This window comes from Carcharhinus amblyrhynchos, chromosome 23 (genome assembly GCF_965287045.1).
Source record: "Carcharhinus amblyrhynchos chromosome 23, sCarAmb.v2.hapA, whole genome shotgun sequence".
In the NCBI taxonomy this organism is placed as follows: Eukaryota; Metazoa; Chordata; class Chondrichthyes; order Carcharhiniformes; family Carcharhinidae; genus Carcharhinus; species Carcharhinus amblyrhynchos.
This window is the reverse complement of record NC_137346.1, coordinates 10,514,547-10,537,240: the sequence shown is the minus strand read 5'-3', so window position 1 is coordinate 10,537,240 and position 22,694 is coordinate 10,514,547. Positions and strand designations below refer to the sequence as shown.

Below are 22,694 nucleotides of genomic sequence, written 5' to 3'. Positions count from 1 at the left end.
TTTATAATATGTTATAATCTCCAAGGTTTTAGTTGGACAGAATATAAATAATTGAGATATGCAACTGATCAACTAATTTTTTTTTAAGTTTGTTTTTTAGTTACAAGTTGGCTTACATTAACTCTACAATAAAGTTACTGTGCAAATCCCCTAATTATGGCAGATAAAGTAAAATCTATACACAATTGTAACAAATTAATCTTTAATTGTAGCAAATTTGTCTGCATGTTAATACCAAAGAAAGAGATTACATCTACGTGCGAAATAACAGTGCATTCGCAAGAGATAAAGCAAGTAGAATCATTTTCTTATCTGGGTAGCCTATTAGTATTTGAGAAAAGTGATCAAAACATCAGCAAGCACATAACACCTGCAAAACAAGCCTCCACAAAAATGAAATCTTTTAGAAATAAGAATATCTCGATGGAAAGCAGAGTGATGTTACTAAAATGCCACATCTGATTATTATTATGATAAGGATGCGAAAGTTGAAAGATGATGGATAATAAAAGCACTTGAATTGTGGCTACTGAGAAGTATGATGAGGATTAGTTGGACAACACTCACAATTGATGAAGTTTTGAGGAAGGCAGGCACACGTTCAAAGGTGTGCGGGTTAGATGCGTTGGCCATGCTAAATTGCCCGTTAATATTCCAGGATGTCTATGTTAGCGGGATAAATGTATGGGGTTGTGGTGATAGGACCTGGAGTTGGATTGTGGTCAGTGCAGACTCGATGGGCTGATTGGCCTCCTTCTGCACTGTAGGATTCTATGATCTACGAGAAGGGCTTTCGCAAATGATCGCTAGGAGACAACTACAATTCTTTGGGTACCCACTTAAGAGAGAGAAACGAGAACATTTGGTAGCAACTGGTAAAGCTGAGAGTAGCAAAGGAAAATAGAGGAGGAAACACACCGACATTTTAAGAAGCAGGAAAGGTATAAGATTTGAGAGCAATCCCAAGATGTTGGCTGCAATCGAGGTCATTTTTCATCATTTGGAAGAGTTGCAAAAGCTGGTGCTCAGTTTTGCAGGCCAGCTTTTGTGTTCAAAAATCATCACCTGTTAAACAGGCTGCTTGTGGCTTATATAACATTCAAAGTAGGCTACAGGGTTTCAATTCCCATCCCACCTGTTAATGACGGGTTGTTGGTAGAATCCAAGTGTCTAAAAGGTGCTCGGTAATATCTAACAATGCAAGCTGTAGTTCTAATTCCGTATTTGCTAAACAATGATGCAAGTACCCTTATAGAATGACCAGAGCTGCAAAATCAGCGAGCTTTGATGAAAATTGCACAGTTGCCATTTTGCTGGTTACATGTAGCAAACTGGCCCTTATCTGAACTTGCTAAGGGGCTTTGTTAAAATTATGTAGGTCTCTGCCAGTGCTGCTCTGTAGTTAACTGCGAGAGTGTATGCACTGTCTTTCCGCACTCAGTTGCCAAGTCAAACACCCCTGCTTGTGTGTCAGCTTGTGAACAGGCATTTTACCAGTGGACTGCAATTTTAAACTCATTTTCTGCTTTTTTAAAAATCAAAGTTCCATCAGTGCTGCTATTTAGCCAAATTATTCCACATTCTAATAACAGTCAACCAAGGTCAATGTGAGATTCTTGCAGGGCTTTCTCAGCTTTGTCTTTTAGTCTGGGTGTGAAGTAGATATAACCTAAAGAAGGGAAAGAAAAATCATCTTAAGATACATTACTGATCATTTTTGTTGTTGCAAATAGACCTGACTTATTACTGTAAGCCAAGTCTAATTTTTAGTGCATGTTTATTAATTTAGCACAAATGTACAACTGTGGAATTGATTTAATAGAAGTTTTGCATCACTAATTTTGCCCCCTCCTTTTGAAAGGACTCAAACATGCACAAGGCCCTCTTTTGGGTGGCAGTAGCAGTGTTGCAGCTAGATGAAGTCAACCTATATTCAGCTGGTACTGCATTACTGGAACAGAACCTGCATACATTGGATAGTCTTAAAGTCTTCAATGACAAGGTGAGGTGATTGCTAGTAATATGTTTGTAAAAATTTTAAGTAATAACATCCAGCAAACAACAAATCACTAAATACTTGCTGTTGGACCATTGGAATTCCATATGTGACTTGTTACTTCCAGCACTGTCACTTCATGGTGATGAGTGTAGAGGGCAGGAAACTTGGGCCATTAAACATGAGACAGCCTTCTGCACGTCCTAACAAGTTGTGTAAGGTACTAATTGACCTGGGGAACAAATTACCTCGCACCCACTTGTTCAGAGAGTGACATTTGAACTTTGAGTGAAAAATTAACTTTTGAAATGACGGGCAAAGTATACGAGTGTTGCCAGCAGTTGGACATGCTCGACTTTCTGTCAGTGGTGCAGTGAGGGCTTTTGAGGTGCTGTGGCCATTGATTTTAAATTAACTGTATAGGTGCTGGTCCATGTCTAATCACAAATACATGTGAAGTCTGATTTGAGGTAGAATTCATGGTCATTTTATTCCTCTTCCAATGGATATCAATAAGCTATCCAGGGCCTACCATAATGTGCACATGTGGATCTGAGCCCACTTATCAGTGAACTGTGCAAAAGGTTTGTCTCCGAATAGGGTTTGGATTCAAAATGGCAGCTGGAAGGAGGAGCAGACACGAACCAAATTGTGCCTCCAGACCACTGCTAATTGTAACATATTGTAAATGCAATAAATTTCAACTATTCTTAGAGCAAGCAACCCTGACGAATAATATTTCACTATAATATGTGGTTTTTCTCTTCAGAGTCCTGAAGAAGTATTTATGGAGATTAGAAGGCCTTTGGAGTGGCATTGCAAGCAGATGGACCATTTTGTGGGGCTCAATTTCAACTCTAACTTCAACTTTGCACTAGTGGGACACCTGATGAAAGGTGAGGAGAGTTATTCCAACAGCCACTAGCTAAATTATATGCCTTGCTGACCGTGCTCTGTGATCTACGATGGATGTAACTAAGAATGTGCCATCACCACTCATTATTCAGGCCTATATCTGACTGTGTTATCACATTAAGTGGTTGACTTGTCATGCCTATGAAGTGACCCAGCAAGCCATTCAGTCATCCCAGGCTACCAAGAGCAAGCAATAAATATGGTCTACTCGCAATCACACATATCCTGAAAACAAATAAATTAAATACTTGCATTAAAGGCACAGTGGTTAGCACTGCTGTCTCACAGCACCAAGGAGCCAGGTTCAATTCCGGCCTTGGGTGACTGTCTGCGTGGGGTTTGCACATTCTGCCTGTGTCTGTGTGGGTTTCCTCCAGGTGCTCCAGTTTCCTCCCACAGCCCAAAGATGTGAGGGTTAGGTGGATTGGCCGTGCTAAATGGGCCCCTTCACATCAGTGGTGGGGGGGATTAGCAGGGTAGTTACGTGGGGCAATGGAGATAAATTGGGGGATTAGTGGGGTAAATGTGTGGGGTTATGAGTAGGTCTGGGAAAGATGCTCTTCGGAGGATTGATGCAGACTTGATGGGCTGAATGGCCTCCTTCTGGCTGTCAGGTTGTATCATTCTATGAAAATTTCTCTTCAATGTGAACAGAATTTTCAGTAAAATGGTCATGAACGCAGAAGTTTATTTTTTAGACTTGTTTCTAACTGAATGTCCACCAATAAGAGCACAATGCCAAATTTCCCAGTTTGGCCTATGTGCTGTTTTAGTCCACATTTTATTTCGTCTGACACTGGTTACCTTCTGAAGTGACCATGCAAGCCATTAACAGTCATTCTAGTCCGAGGTCCACCAGCGGAACCTCTGGGCAACAAGGAATGCAGCCTTCCCCAGCATTACTTCTGAGAAGAGAAACAAAAAAATTGAAACCTTATCAGTTTGTTTATTACTGTCACAAGGGCGGCACGGCAGCACAGTGGTTAGCACTGCTGCCTCGTAGTGCCAGGGACCCGGATTTGATCCTGGTTTGGGTACTGTCTGTGTGGAGTTTGCACGTTCTCCTCATGTCTGCGTGGGTTTCCTCAGGGTGCTCCGGTTTCCGCCCACAGTCCAAAAGACATGCTGTTAGATACATTGACCCGGACAGGCGACTAGAAAAATTTTGCAGTAACTTCATTGCAGTGTTAACATAAGTCTTACTTGTGACTGATAAATAAACTTTGCTTTTACAAATAGGCTTACATTAACACTGCAATGAAGTTACTGTGAAAATCCCCTAATCGCCACACTTTGGCGCCTGTTCGGGTACACTGAGGGAGCATTTAGTATGGCCAGTGCACCCAACCAGCGCATCTTTCAGACTGTGGGAGAGAACCAGAGCACCCTGAGGAAACCACATAGATGTGGGGAGAAAGTGCAGATTCTGCACAGTCACCTGAGGCTGGAATTGAACCTGTGTCTCTGATGCTGTGAGGTAGCAGTGCTAACCACTTTGCCACCATGCCATCCCACTATCATAAAAGCATACTGGCAGAATCTGCCAGAGGGGACCTAAACATATTGGAAATATGCGCTGAAGATGACAAAGCACCTCAGACTCTTGCAATTGACATGACCAAGAGTATATCTCCATAGTCTGTCAGATTTAGGGATTGAGAAATGAGCAAGAAAGACTGAGGAGGAAGATGAATTAGCAATGCTGAATTACTGTCAAATAGGTTATGGAAAAATAGAGAGGAAAAGAAAGATTGGTCTGAGAGAGGAAAAATAGACAAAGGCAGAGTAAGAAAAATAATTGAAATTTTTCAAATTTTTAAAAATTTTCAATTCATTTGAAGTAATGAGATTGTACAGTTTAAATTGTTGTTTTCTTGTCTACTAGATATAGGTGACTAATGTGCAATAAAAAATGTTGTTAACAGGGTACTTAAGCTATTAATTGCAAGATTTAAATTTGAGATGCATTCAATAGATAATTAATATTCAAAAGCAGCAAATTCTTCTAAAAAGCAGAGGCTAAGAGTAAGATGTTTGTGTGGGGAAAAAAAATAGCAGGGTATCATACATCAGCCTGAGTGTTCTGGAGATTTGTATTTGATGGTGCAATCTGCTAAAATTGCTGGCCAGTTTGCCCAGCATTTAGGTTATGCATTGATTATATGCCATTTTTCTAAATTCTGTCTCAGTAAATTTCAAATATAGCTGAACAAAACAATGCATTGAACAGTCCTGTTTTTGAACAAGGGATGAGTGATGGAGAAGACCATTGCTATTCAGTCCTTGGCTCAAGGCACGGTGGAACAGTGGTTAGCACTGCTGCTTCACACTGCCAGTCACCTGGGTTCGATTCCTGGCTTGGGTCACTGTCTGTTTGGAGCTTGCATGTTCTTCCTGTGTCTACATGGGTTTCTTCCGGGTGCTCTGGTTTCCTCCCACAGTCCAAAAGACGTGCAGGTTAGATGAATTGGCCATGCTAAATTCCCCCTCAGTGTACCTGGACAGGTGCCAGAGTGTGGCAACTAGGGGATTTTCACAGTAACTTCATTGTAGTATGAGTGTAATCCTACTTGTGATTAATAAGTAAACTTTACTTTAAATAATGTAGCAGCCACCACAAGAAGCATGAAGTGACCTCATTTAGGCGACCAGACATTTAGCAACTTCAGGAATGATCTCACACAATTCGTAATCAGAAAAGGAAAGAATAACTGTGATACAAGTGAGCAAAGTTTTACCTAGTGCAAAAGTTCTACTCCAAAAAACTCACCTCACTGTTTGATTGGAAGTGAAAGACATCTCACTTTATTTGAAAACCTCTCCCCTTTCCCATGTGGGGAAATTAGGACACTCAGCGGCTCAATAACCAAAGAATCCCTAAAATGCAGAAAGAGGACATTCAGCCCATTTGAGTCTGCACCGAATCTCTGAAAGAGCATCCCACCCATGCCCTCCCCTCGCCCTATCTCCATAACTCCGTGCATTTACCATCCACCTAACCTGCACATCTTTGGAGTGTGGGAGGAAACTGGAACACCAGAGAAAACCCACGCAGATGCAGGGAGAATGTGCAAACTTCACACAGTCACCCAAGGCCAGAATCAAACCCAGGTCCCTGATTTTGTGAGGTAGCAGTGCAAATAAGTGCGGCGTGCAGGAATGGAACAGCCGTAGTTATGGGGGATTTCAATCTGCGTATTGATTGGTTGACCCATGTTGGACACGGTGGGCTCGAGGAGGAGTTCTTGGAATGCTGCCGGGATAATTTCCTTGAACAGTGTGTGTTGGAGCCGACGAGGGAGCGAGCTATCTTGGATCTGGTGCTATGTAATGAGGCGGGTAGAATTAGGGACCTTGCGGTGAAGGATCCTCTTGGAGAGAGTGATCATTGTATGGTGGAGTTTCTGGTGCAGATGGAGGAGGAGAAAGTGGGTTCCCGGACACACGTCCTTTGTTTGAATAGAGGGGAGTACGGTAGGATGAGAGAAGAATTGGCGAATGTGGACTGGGGGAGTGCATTGGAGGGAGGGTCTGCTGAGGAGCAGTGGAGGATCTTTAAGGAGATCTTTCTTGGTGCTCAGCAGAAATTTATTCCGATGGTCAAAAAGGACTGTAGGAGGAGAGGTAATAAGCCGTGGATAACGAAGGAGGTGAAGGAAAGTGTTAAATTGAAAGCGGAGGAATTTAGAGTAGCTAAGAGTAGTGGGCGAGAAGAGGATTGGGAGAGGTTTAAATGTCAACAAAGATTGACAAAGAAGTTGATAAAGGAGGGTAGGAGAAACTATGAAGCTGGGCTAGCGCTTAATATAAAAAAGGATAGCAAGAGTTTTTATAAATATATAAAAAGGAAGAGGCTGGCTAGGGTGAACGTTGGTCCTTTAGAGGATGAGAAAGGGGACCTAGTGGTAGGGGATGGGGATATGGCTAAGGTGTTGAATAACTTTTTTGTTTCTGTCTTCACGGAGGAGGACGTGAATAATTTGCCGGGTGTTAGCGATGGAAAGGTGGTAGGACTGGAGGGTCTTAATGACATTACTGTTACTAGAGAGGCGGTGCTCGACAGACTGGAGGGGCTGATTGTGGACAAGTCCCCAGGACCGGATGGAATGCATCCGAGGGTTCTGAAAGAAATGGTGGAGGTTATAGTGGATGCATTGGTGGTTATTTTCCAGACGTCGCTGGATTCCGGGGAAGTGCCGGAAGATTGGAAAACGGCTAATGTTACGCCGTTGTTTAAGAAGGGTGCCAGGCAAAAGGCAGGGAATTATAGGCCCGTTAGTTTAACGTCTGTGGTAGGTAAAATGTTAGAATCCGTCATTAAGGAGGAAATTGCGAGGCATCTTGAAGGCAATTGCTTGATAGAGCAGACGCAGCACGGTTTCATTAAAGGGAAGTCGTGTCTGACAAATTTACTGGAGTTCTATGAGGATGTGTCTAGGGCGGTGGATAGAGGAGAGCCGGTGGATGTGGTCTTTCTGGATTTTCAGAAGGCGTTTGACAAAGTACCTCATAAGAGGTTATTGCAGAAGGTCAGGGGACTTGGAGTTGGGGGTAGGGTGTTAGCGTGGATAAGAGGATTGGTTGTCAAATAGGAGGCAGAGAGTGGGGGTCAACGGGTGCTATTCGGATTGGCGGATGGTGACTAGTGGAGTGCCCCAGGGGTCGGTGCTGGGGCCTCAGCTTTTTACCATTTATATAGATGATCTGGAGGAGGGAACCGAGTGTAGAGTGTCGAAATTTGCTGATGACACCAAGATTGGGGGAATGGCAAATTGTGCGGAGGGTGTAGCGAGTCTGCAGAAGGATCTAGATAGGCTGGGCGAATGGGCCAGGAAATGGCAAATGGAATTTAATGTTGGCAAGTGCGAGGTGGTCCACTTTGGTAGGAAGAATGGTAGGAAGGACTATTACTTACGGGGCGAAAAACTGCAGCAGGCGACGGTGCAGAGGGACCTCGGGGCCCTTGTGCATGAGTCGCAAAAACCCAGCTTGCAGGTGCAGCAGGTGGTCAGGAAGGCGAATGGGATGCTGGCCTTCATAGCGAAGGGGATTGAATATAAAAGTAGGGAGGTCTTGCTGCAGCTGTATAGGGCATTGGTGAGGCCGCAGCTGGAGTACTGTGTGCAGTTTTGGGCGCCGCACCTGCGCAAAGATATTTTGGCCTTGGAGGGAGTGCAGAGGAGGTTTACTAGGCTGATACCAGAGTTGAGGGGGTTGAACTATGAGGAGAAGCTGAATAAACTAGGCTTGTACTCGTTGGAGTTTAGAAGAATGAGGGGAGATCTCATTGAGACGTATAAGATGATGAATGGGATGGATAGGATAGAGGTGGAGAGACTCTTCCCACTGAAAAAAGACAGTAGGACTAGGGGGCACAGCCTCAAGATAAAGGGGGGGCGTTTTAGAACGGAGTTGAGGAGGAACTTCTTCACTCAAAGGGTGGTGAATCTCTGGAATTCTCTGCCCGTTGAGGTGGTGGAGGCTGCCTCGCTAAATATTTTCAAGAAGCTGGTTGATGGGTTTTTGATAAGAGAGGGGATTAAGGGTTATGGGGAGAGGGCCGGAAAGTGGAACTGAGCCACGACAGATCAGCCATGATCTTATTGAATGGCGGGGCAGGCTCGAAGGGCCAGATGGCCTACTCCTGCTCCTATTTCTTATGTTCTTATGTTCTTAACCATTGTGCTGCCTCATAAAGTTTTTCCTCAGAATTCCGACAGACTTTCTGGTTTAAAAAGTGACCACCAGTTGAATGTTGGAAATTGTATCTTGGCTACAACATTGGTGGTTCATGGCTCTTTAGGATAGATGGGGCTTTATAAATTATTCTGAGTGTTACAGGAAATTTCTCCCCCGTGCTGCACACAATCTCTATTGAATATTTAATATTACAGCCAACGTTTGACTTCAATTCAGTTGAAGAATTGGTTGATAACTTTGTGCCTGGTTACATGCTGATTCAGTGAGTGAACCTTCCCCATAGTACTTAAACTGAATTGGAGGTTAGTAAGTTTCTTTCAGGAGGAGTAGAGACTGGAATATGGAACAGTAGAAAATTTACAGCTCAGAAACGGGCCTTTTGGCCCTTCTTCTCAGTGCCGAAACATGTTTTGCCTGGTCCCACTGTCCTGCACTTGGACCATATCCCTCCACACCCCTCTCATCCATGTACCTGTCCAAGTTTTCCTTAAATGTTAAAAGTGACCCCGTATTTACCACTTTATCCGGCAGCTCATTCCACACTCCCACCAATCTCTGTGTGAAAAAGCCCCCCCCTAATATTCCCTTTAAATTTTTCTCCTTTCACCCTTAACCCATACCCTCTGGATTTTTTTCTCCCCTAGCCTCAGTGGAAAAAGCCTGCTTGCATTCGCTCTATCTATACCCATCAAAAATCTCATACAACTCTATCAAATCTCCCCTCATTCTTCTACACTCCTGGGAATAAAGTCCTAACCTATTCAATCTCTCTCTGTAACTCAGCTTCTCAAGTCCCAGCAACATCCTTGTGAACCTTCCCTGTACCTTTCAACCTTATTTATATCCTCCCTGTAACTAGGTGACCAAAACTGTACTCAATACTCTAAATTTGGCCTCACCACTGCCTTATATAACCTTACATAACACTCCAACTTTTATACTCGATACTCCGATTTATAAAGGCCAGTGTACCAAAAGCACTCTTTACGACCCTATCCACCTGTGTTGTCACTTTTAGGGAATTCTGTACCTGTATTCTCACATCCCTCTGTTCATCTGCGCTCTTCAGAGTCCTACCATTTACCGTGTACGTTCTACTTTTGTTTGTCCTTCCAAAGTGCAATACCTCACATTTGTCTGCGTTAAGTTCCGTTTGCCATTTTTCAGCCCATTTTTCTAATTGGTCCAAATCCCTCTGCAAGCTTTGAAAACCTTCCTCACTGTCCACTATATCTCCAATTTTTGTATCATCAGCAAATTTGCTCATCCAATTTCTCACATTATCATCCAGATCATTGATATCGATGACAAACAACAACGGACCCAACACTGACCTCTGTGGCACACCACTAGCCACAGAGAAGCAATCCTCCACAACCACTCTCTGGCTTCTTCCATTGAGCCAGTATCTAATCCAATTTACTACTTCCCCATGTATACCTAGCTGAGGAATTACACTGAAGTGGGGAAATAACATGTAAATGCTCAAAGCATTTGCCAACCTATTCTTTGAGACATGAATTGTCGCCCACTGAGTCAGTAGCCCCGAGCTCGAGCCCCAGCCTGTGACTTGATGGCCAACGAGTATATGTTCATTACATGACCCAACAGGTTAAGCATCAATATGTAAACCCTTCCAGCACACAGCAGTGGTTGGTGAAAGAGTGGGAGCAATTCCTTGTCAACCATGTGATGAAAAGAAAACTGGAGTCGTTGTCATCACTATCCACAGCCCCAAGCTATATCATGAATGTAAAAATTACATATTGCCATAGCAACTCAGACGAGCAGAGTAATCTGTAACACGTGCACTGTGAATTGGGGGAAGCTGATTTCAATCAGTGTGATCCACTTTTGTGCAGTGCTCTAGCTGCAGGTATTTAATTTGTTGCTAGTTAGCTTGAGTAGATTGACTGTTCTGACAAATATTTATATATCATGGATATGTTTCAGTGGCTTAAATCTACTCAGTTTATTTTCAATTGCCAACAAACATCAAGAGCAGATTTTTCAGTTGGGGTCTTTATGAATTCCTGTAGTCCAACACTCTGTGCCCTGGTCAAGATAGATTTTCACACCAGATTATGTAAAATGTGGATAATATCCTGAGAGTTGCATTTGAAGAGCCCACGTTTGTTTGTTATTTATTTATTATTTCAGTCTCACATGTAGGCTTACATTAACACTGCAATGAAGTTACTCTGAAAATCCCCTAGTCATCACACTTTGCACTCCATTCGGGTACACTGAGGGAGAATTTAGCACGGCCAGTGCACCTAACCAGTACGTCTTTTGGACTGTGGGAGGAAACCAAAGCGTGCAGAGGACGCTCACACAGACACGAAGAGAACATGCAGACTCTACATAGACAGTGACCCAAGCCGGGAATCAAACCCAGGTCCCTGGCACTGAGAGGCTGGTTATGCAGAACGTAGTTCAACTTAAATTCAAAGATTGCAGTAATCGCAGAGATGGCACCACCTTCTCCAGACTGGAGAATCCAAACCAAAATACACATGATGTGCGAGATCTTCCCTTCCTATGGTCACCCTACTCAAGTTGGTCTTTACTGGGGTGTAACCAACGATGCAATAGGATCCTTTGCTGTGTGTGGGATGGGATTGTGGGTGCCTTTATTTGGTACTTCTAGTCAAAAAACCTAATTCAAATGAAGTCCAATCATAGTCTCCACATAAGGGGCAAACAAGATCCAAGCTAACAAGACAGGACATTGCATCCCATCTTGGGCTCAATCAAACAAGATCCAAGCTGACAGGATGAGGCATTGCACCCCCTTCCCAGGCTTGATCTGAAGCTTCATCTTTGCCAAAAGGCCGAGATAGCTTTGAAAATTGCATCAGGTAAAGTCTCAGGTATCAGCGCACCCCCATTGCAATGGGCTAACCTTGTCCTGGGCGACCCAAATGCTTGATCATGGTTTCATCCCTGCCAGGTAATGTTTTCAACTGCCTGAATTGGTTTACTAAGGTCAAAGGGAAACCCTGTCACATCTTTGGACAGACTGAGTGGAATGGTTGCTTTGGAAATCCAACCTTCCTGCATGGTTAGGCTTTGGCCACTTCAGGACTCGACTCCCTTGTACAATATTTTCCGCCAGTTCTTCACAATGGTTGCAGACTTCTTTACGCCAGCAGCCTGCAATTGTGATCATTTCTGAAGGTAGTATTCTAAAGAAAATACAAGTTTTTTTATTTTGCTAGTTCGGTGCCTGCAATTGCAGGATGTTTATGAATAGGCACTGAAGAGTGGCCTCTGTGGAAGTCTATAATGAGCCAATTACTCAGCCCGATGCCGTGAGCGTTTCTCAAACTCTTCTGTACTCAATAAGCTACTGTCAATCAGGGCAGCAGTAGCAATGCCGCGAATAGCCTTGATGCTATCAGAAAAGCAGAGTGTTAGACAGGATTCTCGGTCCTGACGAAAATTCAGGAACCTCTGCTGAAAATAATGTTTGCATGTGGGGCAGAATTGCACTCAGTTGTTGTGCCCCTGAACCTGATAACTGGATAGTTGGCTACTTCGCAGTTTGTAGCCCACACAGGATACTTGACTGAAGCTGTGAGGGGCTGTTTGCAACATAGTGTCAAACCACAGAATGAATGATCACTTCCAGAGAAAGGTAGAGGTGGTAGTGTTGCAAAATAGAATGTCACAAGTTTAATTGAACTAACTTCAAAAACCACAACTGTTTCGAGCGTGCGAAAGAATGTGTAGATAGTTTGAGTCATGTTGAGATCAAAAAGGTGGTGGTATTGGGGATCTTGAGAAACATTAAGGTAGACAAGTCCCCAGGGCCTGATGGGATATACCCCAGAATACTGAGAGAGGCAAGGGAGGAAATTGTTGGAACTTTGAGAGAAATCTTTGTATCCTCAGTGGCTACAGGGAAGGTCCCAGAGGATTGGAAAATAGCCAATGTTGTTCCTTTATTTAAGAAAAGTAGCAAGAATAATTACAGGCTGATGAGTCTTACGTCACTGGTAGGGAAATTATTGGAGAGGATTCCTCGAAACAGGATTTATTCCCACTTGGAAATAAGTGAACGTATTAGTGAAAGGCAACATGGTTTTGTGAAGGGGAAGTCGTGTCTCACAAACTTGATCGAGTTTTTCAAGAAAGTGACAAAGATGATTGATGAGGGTAGGGCAGTGGATGTTGTCTACATGGACTTCAGTAAGGCCTTTGACAAGATCCCTCGTGACAGGCTGATGCAGAAGGTGAAGTCGCATGAGTTCAGAGGTGAGCTGGCAAGGTGGATACAAAACTGGCTCAGTCAAAGAAGACAGAGGTTAGCAGTGGAAGGGTGTGTTTCTGAATGGAGGGCTGTGACAAGTGGTATTCCTGAGGGATCAGTGTTGTGACCTTTGCTGTTTGTAATATATATAAATGATTTGGAGGAAAATGTAACTGGATTGATTAGTAAGTTTGCAGACAGCACAAAAGTTGGTGGATTTGCGGATAGCAATGAGGACTGTCAGAGGATACAGCAGGATATAGATCAGTTGGAGACTTGGGTGGAGAGATGGCAGATGGAGCTTAATCCAGACAAATGTGAGGTAATGCATTTTGGAAGGTCTAATACAGATAGGAAATAAATGGTAAATGACAGAACCCTTAAGAGTATTGATAGGCAGAGAGATCTAGGTGTACAGGTAGACAGGTTACTGAAAGTGGCAATGCAGGTGGAGAAGGTAGTCAAGAAGACATACGGCATGCTTGCCTTCATCGGCTGGGGTATTGAGCCTAAAAATTGGCAAATCGTGTTGCAGCTTTAGAGATCCTTAGTTAGGCCACACTTGGAATGTAGTGTTCAATTCTGGTCGCCACACTACCAGAAGGATGTGGAAGCTTTGGAGAGGGTACAGAAAAGATTTACCAGGTTGTTGCCTGGTATGAAAGACATTAGCTATCAGTAGAGGTTAGAGAAACTTGGTTTGTTCTCACTGGAGCGACCGAGGTTGAGGGGCGACCTGATGGAAGTCGACAAGATTATGAGAGGCAAGGACAGAGTGGATAGTCAGAAACTTTTTCCCAGGATGGAAGAATCAATTACTAGTGGGCATAGGTTTAAGGTGCGAGGGGCAAGGTTTAAAAGAGATGGACGAGGCAGATTTCTTTACACAGAGAGTAGTGGGTGCCTGGAACTCGTTGCCAAGGGAGGAAGTGGAAGCAGATACGGTCGTGACTTTTAAGGGGAGTCTTGACAAGTACATGAACAGAATGGGAATAGAGGGATATGGTCCCCTAAAGGGTCGGGGATTTTAGTTAAGTCAGGCAGCACAGTCAGTGCAAGCTTGGAGGGCCGAAGGTCCTGTTCCTGTGCTGTAATTTTCTTTGTTCTTTGTTCATGTTATATTTTCAGTCCGCTTCAGTGAACAAAACTTTAGTGGCTTCATCCCAATTAGATCTTTGACATTGAATTGTTTGCTGTGATTAATGTCCTCTTTCTAGCTCTGACCATTGTCACTTTTGTATTAAGTTTGTCTTTATATATCTTTAATAACAGAAATAAATAGATCATTTTTATATGTATGGTACCTTCCAGATGCCATAAGCATAGATAAGGGTCATGGGTGGAGGGGGGGACTGGTAATGTTAAAATGGCGGTGTGGGCTCGTTGGGCCGAAGGGCCTGTTTCCCGGGCTGTTTTTGTTCTTTGTTCTTTGATGCTTAATCGAGCTTACGGATCTGTATGTAACCATTTTGGATGGCAATCCATAAATCATTAGTTGGTTTTTCAGTATTTTCTTTAGGTTAGCCACTGAAGCTATTCAGTAAAAATCTGAAAATGATGTCTTTTTTTCTCCACTTCTTAGGGTACAGGCATCCATCTCCCACCACTGTGGCCAGAACAGTGAGAATTTTGCACACCTTACTAGCCTTGGTTGGCAAGCACAGAAATTGTGACAAGTTTGAAGTTAACACTCAAAGTGTAGCTTATCTAGCTGGTGAGATCTTTTCTTTGCTTTTACATTAATAAATATTTATGTATTATGACTTATGACTGTAACACTACATTCTGCACTCTTTCCTATTCTATGAATGGTATGCTTTGTCTAGCGCACAAGAAACAATACTTTTCATTGTATACTAATACATGTGACATATCAAATCAAAGTAATTTAATCAGCTGAGATTTGTCCCCTTATATAATTGATGTGTTAATTTAGCCCTCTGGATTTCCTTGTAAAGTCGATGGCATTGTGGGGTGGTGGGGGGGGGAAGAGAGAGAGAGATTGAATGATTTGATTTGATTTTTGATTTGATTTATTATTGTCATGTGTATTAACATACAGTGAAAAGTATTGTTTCTTGTGCGCTATACAAAGCATACTATTCATAGAGAAGGAGACAGGAGAGTGCAGAATGTAGTGTTACAGTCACAGCTAGGGTGTAGAGAAAGATCAACTTAATGCAAGGTAGAATGACATGTCCGTTCAAAAGCCTGGTGGCAGCGGGGATACTCTGAGGCATGTTGCTTGAGATAAGAAAGCAACCAGGAGTTAGCTATTAAGGATAACCAAGCTAGAAAGCCAGATTAAACACAGAGATCTAGGGTTATAGGTTCATTGCTCCTTGAAAACGGAGTCACGGGTTAACAGAGTGGTGAAGAAGGCATTCAGCATGCTTGGTTTCATTGGCCAGAACATTGAACACAGGAATTGGGATGTCTTGTTGAAGTTGTGTAAGACATTGGTAAGGCCATATTTGGAATACTGTGTACAGTTCTGGCCACCCTATTATAAAAAGGATATTATTAAACTAGAAAAAGTGCAGAGGAGATTTACTCGGATGCTACTGAGAATTGATGGTTTGAATTATAAGGAGAGGCTAGTTAGGCTGGGACTTTTTTCTCTGGTGCATAGAAGGTTGAGGGATGATCTAAAGAGGTTTATTAAATAATGAGGGGCATAGATGGGCTAGATAGTCAATATCTTTTCCTGAAGATAGGGGAGTCTAAAACTAAAGGGCATAGGTTTAAGATGAGAGGGGAGAGATACAAAAGAGTCCAGAGGGACAGTTTTTTCATACACAGGGTGGTGAGTGTCTGGAATAAGCTGCCTGAGGAGGTAGTAGAGGTGGGTACAATTTTGTCTTTTAAAAAGCATTTAGATAGTTACATGGGTAAGAGGGGTATCGAGGGATATGGACCAAATGCAGGCAATTGGGACAAGCTCAGGGGTTTAAAAACAAAGAGCGGCATGGACAAGTTGGACCATAGGGCCTGTTTTCATGCTGTAAACTTTTATGACTCTATGACAGTGTTTCTAACACCCCCAGTGGCTCAGTCGGTAAAGATAGCCCAGATGATCCCTGCTTTCAATCACTGTCTGTACTGAGTTGACTGGGCAACAGTGAGCTATTATTGCACTAGGTTCACTTGGGAAAGGAAAAGTCAACTAGTATGCCCCCCTAGATCCTAAACTAGAAATTGTTAGTGTGACTCATTTGATTTACTGTAGCAGCCACTCACTTAGGAGCGATACGTGGAGAGTTACTGCTTGGAGATACTCAAGAATAGTTGATATCTGGACCCATCCCCAGTGCCCCATCAGGCATCAAGTAGAGACAGTTGTATAACCTCCCTCTGATAAAGGGGAGTCTAGTATTCCAACATCAAAGTCAGGCAGTCCTTCAATATTAATTCTGATATTAATTCTGAAATGGTGAATCCCAGGGACAAGTAAGAACATAAGAAATAGGAGCAGGAGTAGGCCATGTAGCCCCTCGAGCCTGCCCCACCATTCAATAAGATCATGGCTGATCTGTCGTGACTCAGTTCCACATTCCCGCCCTCTCCCCATAACCCTTAATTCCCTCTCTTATCAAAAACCCATCAACCCGCGTCTTAAAAATATTTAGTAAGGTAGCCTCCACCACTTCAACGGGCAGAGAATTCCAGAGATTCACCACCCTTTGAGTGAAGAAGTTCCTCCTCAACTCCGTTCTAAACCGCCCCCCCTTTATCTTGAGGCTGTGCCCCCTAGTCCTACTATCCTTTCTGAGCGGGAAGAGTCTCTCCACCTCTATCCTATCCATCCCATTCATCATCTTATACGTCTCAATGAGATCTCCCCTCATTCTTCTAAACTCTAACAAGTACAAGCCTAGTTTATTCAGCCTCTCCTCATAGCTTAACCCCCTCAACTCCGGCATCAGCCTAGTAAACCTCCTCTGCACTCCCTCCAAGGCCAAAATATCCTTGCGTAAGTACGGCGCCCAAAACTGCACACAGTACTCCAGCTGCGGCCTCACCAATGTCCTATACAGCCGCAGCAAGACCTCCCTACTTTTATATTCAATCCCCCTCGCTATGAAGGCCAGCATCCCATTCGCCTTCCTGACCACCTGCTGCACCTGCAAGCTGGGTTTTTGCGACTCATGCACAAGGACCCCATCTTGATTTACTCTGAAAAGGAACTTGCCTGAGCAAGACACTTAAGATCTGTTTTTCTCGCAGCCTTGCTGACTGTTTCAGAGGAGGTGAGGAGTCGATGCAGTCTGAAACACAGGAAGTCTCTGTTAATGTCTGATATTTCCATGGAAAATGTGCCAATGGATACATATTCCACGCACCATGCTGATCCAGGCTCCAGGTCTGTGCATATTTGCTTTACTGTTTGCCTTTTTTCAAACCCCTTTGGCTGTGTTTACCTGTACCTGGCTTTCTGACAATAACTGGGTGGCATGATTCCTCTTCCGTAAATGTTAACTCCAAAAATGACGAGTGTCTTTCACTAGATTAGCTCCAATCGACTTGTTTCTGTTTAAATTGTGAATTGAATAATGTGTCTATTCTCATTGCTGCCAGAATGTTGACTGATTGTAATTGATAGCTAAATAAACACACGACAAAGAAAGGAAACAACATTTCTGCTGTTGGGTGATGAGGGGCGGAGTGGAGGAAGGTTCTTGCAATGTATAAACACACACACAGACCAGTTGGGCTGAATGGGCTATGATTATTCAGTACTTGAGTAATTCTGTGGCAGTGGATATATGGCACAAAAGTGGTCTTGAGATAGTTGGGGAGGTAGAGTTGGATATTTTGAGCACACATTTGACCAGGGGTGTCATCTCAGTTGCACTGCGCCGGTAGGTTCAGTAACCTTTATTACCCAGTTTATCCGATGGCAACTATGGATGCTTGAAGGATGCAAAGTTGGATAACGTTTTTGCAGAGACAAGTTAATGGGCGCAGCAGCTTCTCAATTCAAGATTAGGTTATTTTCTCAATGGAAGCAGTTTAGCTCGGAATCAGCTTACAGGGTACAATCTGAATATGCTAAACACCCTTGCAATCAGTAATCACAGTCTCTAGAGAAGCATTGCCCCAAAGTTAAAGCTCTCAAATGAACTAGTTGTCTTGAGCAGAGTGTCAAGCTTCATATTCTATCTTTCTCCCTTGTGTGTTTTTGGTATATCACCAGAGGTTGTATTGCATCTTTTTGAAGCCTCTTCGCTGACCAGAATGGACAGGTTACATTTTCTCCGACTGCATCCAAATGGACTCTCACCTGTTTTCCTTCCAATTCTCTTTACAGAGCATTAAGAGAGAGCCAGCCGTGGGTTTCACCCAAGACCTCGAACAGAAATTTGGCTGCTAACTACCCAACAATGGGGCAAATTAGCCCCAGGACACGCAAGTCTATGAGTCTGGACATGGGTCAGCCTTCACAGGCCAAATCCAAAATAATGCTAGGTAAGGAAGCACAATAAAAGTGCACAGTATGAGAACATCTATAGGAACAGGGTAGGTCATTCAATCCCTCAAGCCTGCTCCTCCACTGCAGTTCAGTTACATCTCCTTGCACAATCCCTACATCCCTTGATTTTGTTAATGTCCGGTTGATCTCTGACTTGAATATATATTCAACAACTTGAGCATGTGCAGCTTTGGATGGTAGAGAACATCAGCCCTCTAAGTGAAGAAATGTCCCCGCTTCGCCCTCTTAAATGGCAATTGATTTGCTCTGAGATCATAAACTCTAGTTCCAGACTACTCAGCTATGGGCTGGGAACATAGTCCCGCTGTCTATCATTTCAGAGCCCCTGAAAAATTTTATGTTTCAATGAAATCGATCTTTATTTTGTAAATGGGTCACCTCTCTCAATGGAACAATCTGCCCCATCCCCCACTTCCCTGCCCTGCCCCCCGCCACCTCATCTTCCAAACCCATTACTTCTCTCATCCATCACTTCCCCCTTCTTCCCTCCCCTCCCTCTTTCCCTCCCCTCCCCTCCCTCTTTCCCTCCCCTCCCCTCCCTCTTTCCCTCCCCTCCCCTCCCTCTTTCCCTCCCCTCCCCTCCCTCTTTCCCTCCCCTCCCCTCCCTCTTTCCCTCCCCTCCCTCTTTCCCTCCCCTCCCCTCCCTTTTTCCCTCCCCTCCCCTCCCTCTTTCCCTCCCCTCCCCTCCCTCTTTCCCTTCCCTTCCCTTCCCTCCCCTCCCCTCCCTCTTTCCCTCCCCTCCCTCTCCCCTTCCCCCCCTCCCTCTGTCTCCCCTCCCCCCTGCCTCCCCTCCCCCCCGTCTTTCTCCTCCCCCCTCTCTCTCTCTCTCCCCTTCCCCCCCTTGCTCTCTCCCCTCCCCCCCCCTTTTCTCTCTTTCCCTCCCCTTCCCCCCTTTCTCTCTCGCTCCCCTTCCCCCTCTCTGTCTCTCGCTTCCCTTCCGCCCCCCCCTCCCCCCAGGAGTTAGTCTAGTGAACCTTGTTCACACCTTAATACTTGTGTGTCATAGACTTTGGATTCCAGTAATGTAATCTGTGGGGTACACTTAACAAATAATGTTTCTATGCAGCAAGAAGTTACGTAGGAATTCATTATGTCCATTATCTTGGGGCATTTTTTCGAATAGGTAAACAAAGGAAACAGAAAGGAGAAGCGATGCAACGTTTCTCCTCCAGTCCTGTGATAATATCTTTCTTTGAAGCCACTGATAATATGATAATTTGAGAATGAAGAGCCAAGTCATCCTAATAAATGTGGCCAAGCATTTCTGAAATATCTCCTGAGAGGCTGGTGTCTCTTCACCTGATTCCCTTTAATCTCAAACTCAATTCCACTCCTAAGAGTGCTTCAGGTACAAAGTCAGAATCGGGTGTGTCAGTAGCCCTGCCACTCCTCGTTTTTATATATATATATATATATATATATATCTCACAGATAATGCTCTCTGGGCAAGCAGACAGTTATTCCTCAGTCAGAGAGTTCAAACTCCAAGAGGCCCACCTCATGGGCCTCACTGAGGTCCCTATAATTTCAATCACCAGGATTTATTCCCAAGTGCAGCCACTGGTGAATGTGGCGGCCGTTTTGTATAGCTGCAGGGTCCAGCAGCTCTGCAGAGTTGGATGAAGAGTTGAAGTGTCTTTTTTTTGTTTGTGGTTGGGGAGGCAAGTTAACTGAGGGTACTTGCTGCCCCTCTTTGCAAATTGCTGACATTCCCCCTGCAGAGCAAAACTTGATTCATTTAGCACAAGTGTCAGCCGTGATTCAACTGGTCACATTCCCAATTTGCAAGGTTCAAGCCCCACTGTAGGTCTGGGCACTAAGATCAGTCTGACACTCTGGTGCTGTTCTTAGTGATTGTTTGTGCTATAATTTTGATAAGGCATTAAACTGAGGGCCCCACCTGCCTGCTTGGGTGGATATAAAAGATCCCATGGCACTATTTTGAAAAAGGGCAGGGGAGTTATCCCTGGTGTCCCAGCCAGTATATATCCCTTCAATGAACATCACCAAAATAGATTACTTGGCCACTCTCAAATTAGTGTGCATAAATTGCCTGTCGAGTTTAAAGCTTATTTATTAGTGCCACAAGTAGGCTTATGTTGCATTTAAGTTACTGTGAAAATCCCCTAGTTGCCATACTCCGGCATCTGTTTGGCTCACTGAGGGAAATTTAGCACTGCCAGTGCACCTAACCCGCACATCTTTTAGGCTGTGGAAGGAAACTGGAGCACCCGGAGGAAACCTACGCAGATATGGGGAGAACTTCGCGCAGTCAGTCACCCAAGCCAGGAATCGAATCCAGGTCCCTAGTGCTATGAGGCAGCAGTGCTAATCACTGAGCTGTCCTCAGTTTTCTGCAGTACTACAGTGTCTACACTTCAAGTACTCAATTGACTGCAAAGCAAGTCCCATGATCCTTAAAGGCACTAAATGCAAGACTTTACTTGATTTTGAAAAAAAGAAGCCCTTCCTGCTCACCTGCACTCTCTGCTGTGACCCAGTATTTAGTGACTTGGAGGGAGCAAAATCCAGTTTGGGAAATTAGATTTATTTGGGGGGTGGGGGGGAGGTGGGAAATACCTCCTTTCATCATTTCAACCCTTTTTCAGGAGTTCTGTCTGAACTTGCAAAATGCTGAATTTCTTGGAAGAATAAAGTGATTCAATGATGTGTTTCCTTCCTTCCTTCATTTATTTTTTTACAGTGTTGTCAGCTGCATCAATGATTGCCTAATAGGGTGTAGGCAGAGAAAACAAACATGTTTGTTTTCCAAATGCCTAATACAGCACATAATTGGAAACATGACATGTCCAGAAAACACTAGAATTGAATTAATTTTACTTTGATCCCCTTTTTAAGGGAATGTCCCCTCATCCCTGCCCCCCCACCACCGCCACCACTACTACTACTACTGGACCTCCAGTCAATATTCTTAGCTAGCAAGCTGCAGGGGTTTGGCAGAATGGGGTCCTGTTCTTCATATTATCAGTAGTTTTCTTCTTCTAGCTCCTAGGAGAAGAATGCTTCAACTCCTTCAAAGCCATACTTAGTTGCGCGCGTGCACATGCAGATCAGTGATGTCCGTCTCTGCAATAGTTGCCCCAAGTATGAATGTACTATCACTGCCGTCTGTTTTGCTCTCAAAGTTGAGTTGCCCTGGCAAGTGCTCAAATCAGAGTGGTAAAATGGATATGCTAGTAGTGTTAGATGAAATAAGGTGGAAGCAATATTTCCCACGCTGCCTGGCCATGCAGAAACCCAGAAGTCCCCATGCACAAGTCAGCAATGACATTACTGCACCTGCAGGGCTGTGTGTTTAAATGAATAATTCCCACACTCCTAAACAATTTACAGGGAGCACTGGAACCTAATTACAGACATGCACCAATTGTACCAAATGGCCTGCTTCTATGCTGTAAATTCTGTGTAACAATATTATAGCAAAGGACAAAACAGCCAATAATGAAACTGAAGGATTTACTTTACCAGCTTGGTGCCTCCTTTGTGAAAGGGTTTTAAACAAATTGATTAATTGTGACTTTGTATTGATCTGCTGGCAGGGAGGAGTCAGCTGCTGAATAAAATATTTTTAGCGAAGGGGCACAGGGGTAATCTACAGAAGAGTGAGCTACCAGCAGGAATATCAACCTCACTTTTTTGTATATTTTGTCCTCCCTCCTAGCTACATATGGCATTTGATCGTTCACCTAACTAAGTTTTAAAATGATATACACATCAATTTCAAAGCAGTGGCTGTTGCCATCATGGTGGCTTTTTCCCTCATTTCAGTTGAGGCAAGATTATAGTGTAGCAGGGGGGAAAAAAATTGCCTTCACACTCTGCCTACCATGACCCGCAAACATCCCAAAGCGTTTTACGGCCAGCCAACTGAAGTGCAGTCACTGTAGTGCAAGAATCGAGGCAGCCAGTTTGCATGCAGCATGCTTCTGCAAACAGGAATGTGATAATGACTAAGTAATCCTTTTTAGCAATGAAGAGTAAATATTACAGTTTGAGTCCCTACGATGCAGGAGGAGATCATTCAGCCCATCGTGTCTGCACCAACCACAATCCCACCTAGGCCCTATTCTTGTAACCCCACGTTTATCCTGCTAATCCCCCTGACACTAAGGTCAATTTAGCATGGCCAATCAGCCTAACCTGCACATGTCGGAACTGTGGCAGGAAACCGGAGCACCTGGAGGAAACCCATGCAGACACTGGAGGAACATGCAGACTCTACATAGACAATGACTTGAGGCCAGAATTGAACCCGGATCCCTGGTGCTGAGAGGCAGCAGCATTAACCACTGTGCCACCATGCCATCCTTTGT

General features: G+C 43.9%; 1 protein-coding gene across 16 annotated transcripts in view; it reads left to right on the top strand.

Annotated features, from left to right (window-relative positions):
* The window catches only part of LOC145357267 (neurofibromin), a 324,662-nt gene that overhangs the window by 280,022 nt on the left and 21,946 nt on the right, over positions 1-22,694 (top strand). For all 16 annotated transcript variants that reach the window (XR_013889280.1, XM_080210466.1, XM_080210464.1 and 13 more), the window contains 5 exons: positions 1,862-2,002; positions 2,766-2,892; positions 14,449-14,580; positions 17,094-17,229; positions 18,178-18,335. Coding sequence is in view for 15 of the 16 variants with exons in the window: in XM_080210466.1 (XP_080066592.1) it covers positions 1,862-2,002; positions 2,766-2,892; positions 14,449-14,580; positions 17,094-17,229; positions 18,178-18,335 (694 nt within the window). In the remaining variant the exon portion in view is untranslated. The remainder of the gene's footprint in view (positions 1-1,861; positions 2,003-2,765; positions 2,893-14,448; positions 14,581-17,093; positions 17,230-18,177; positions 18,336-22,694) is intronic.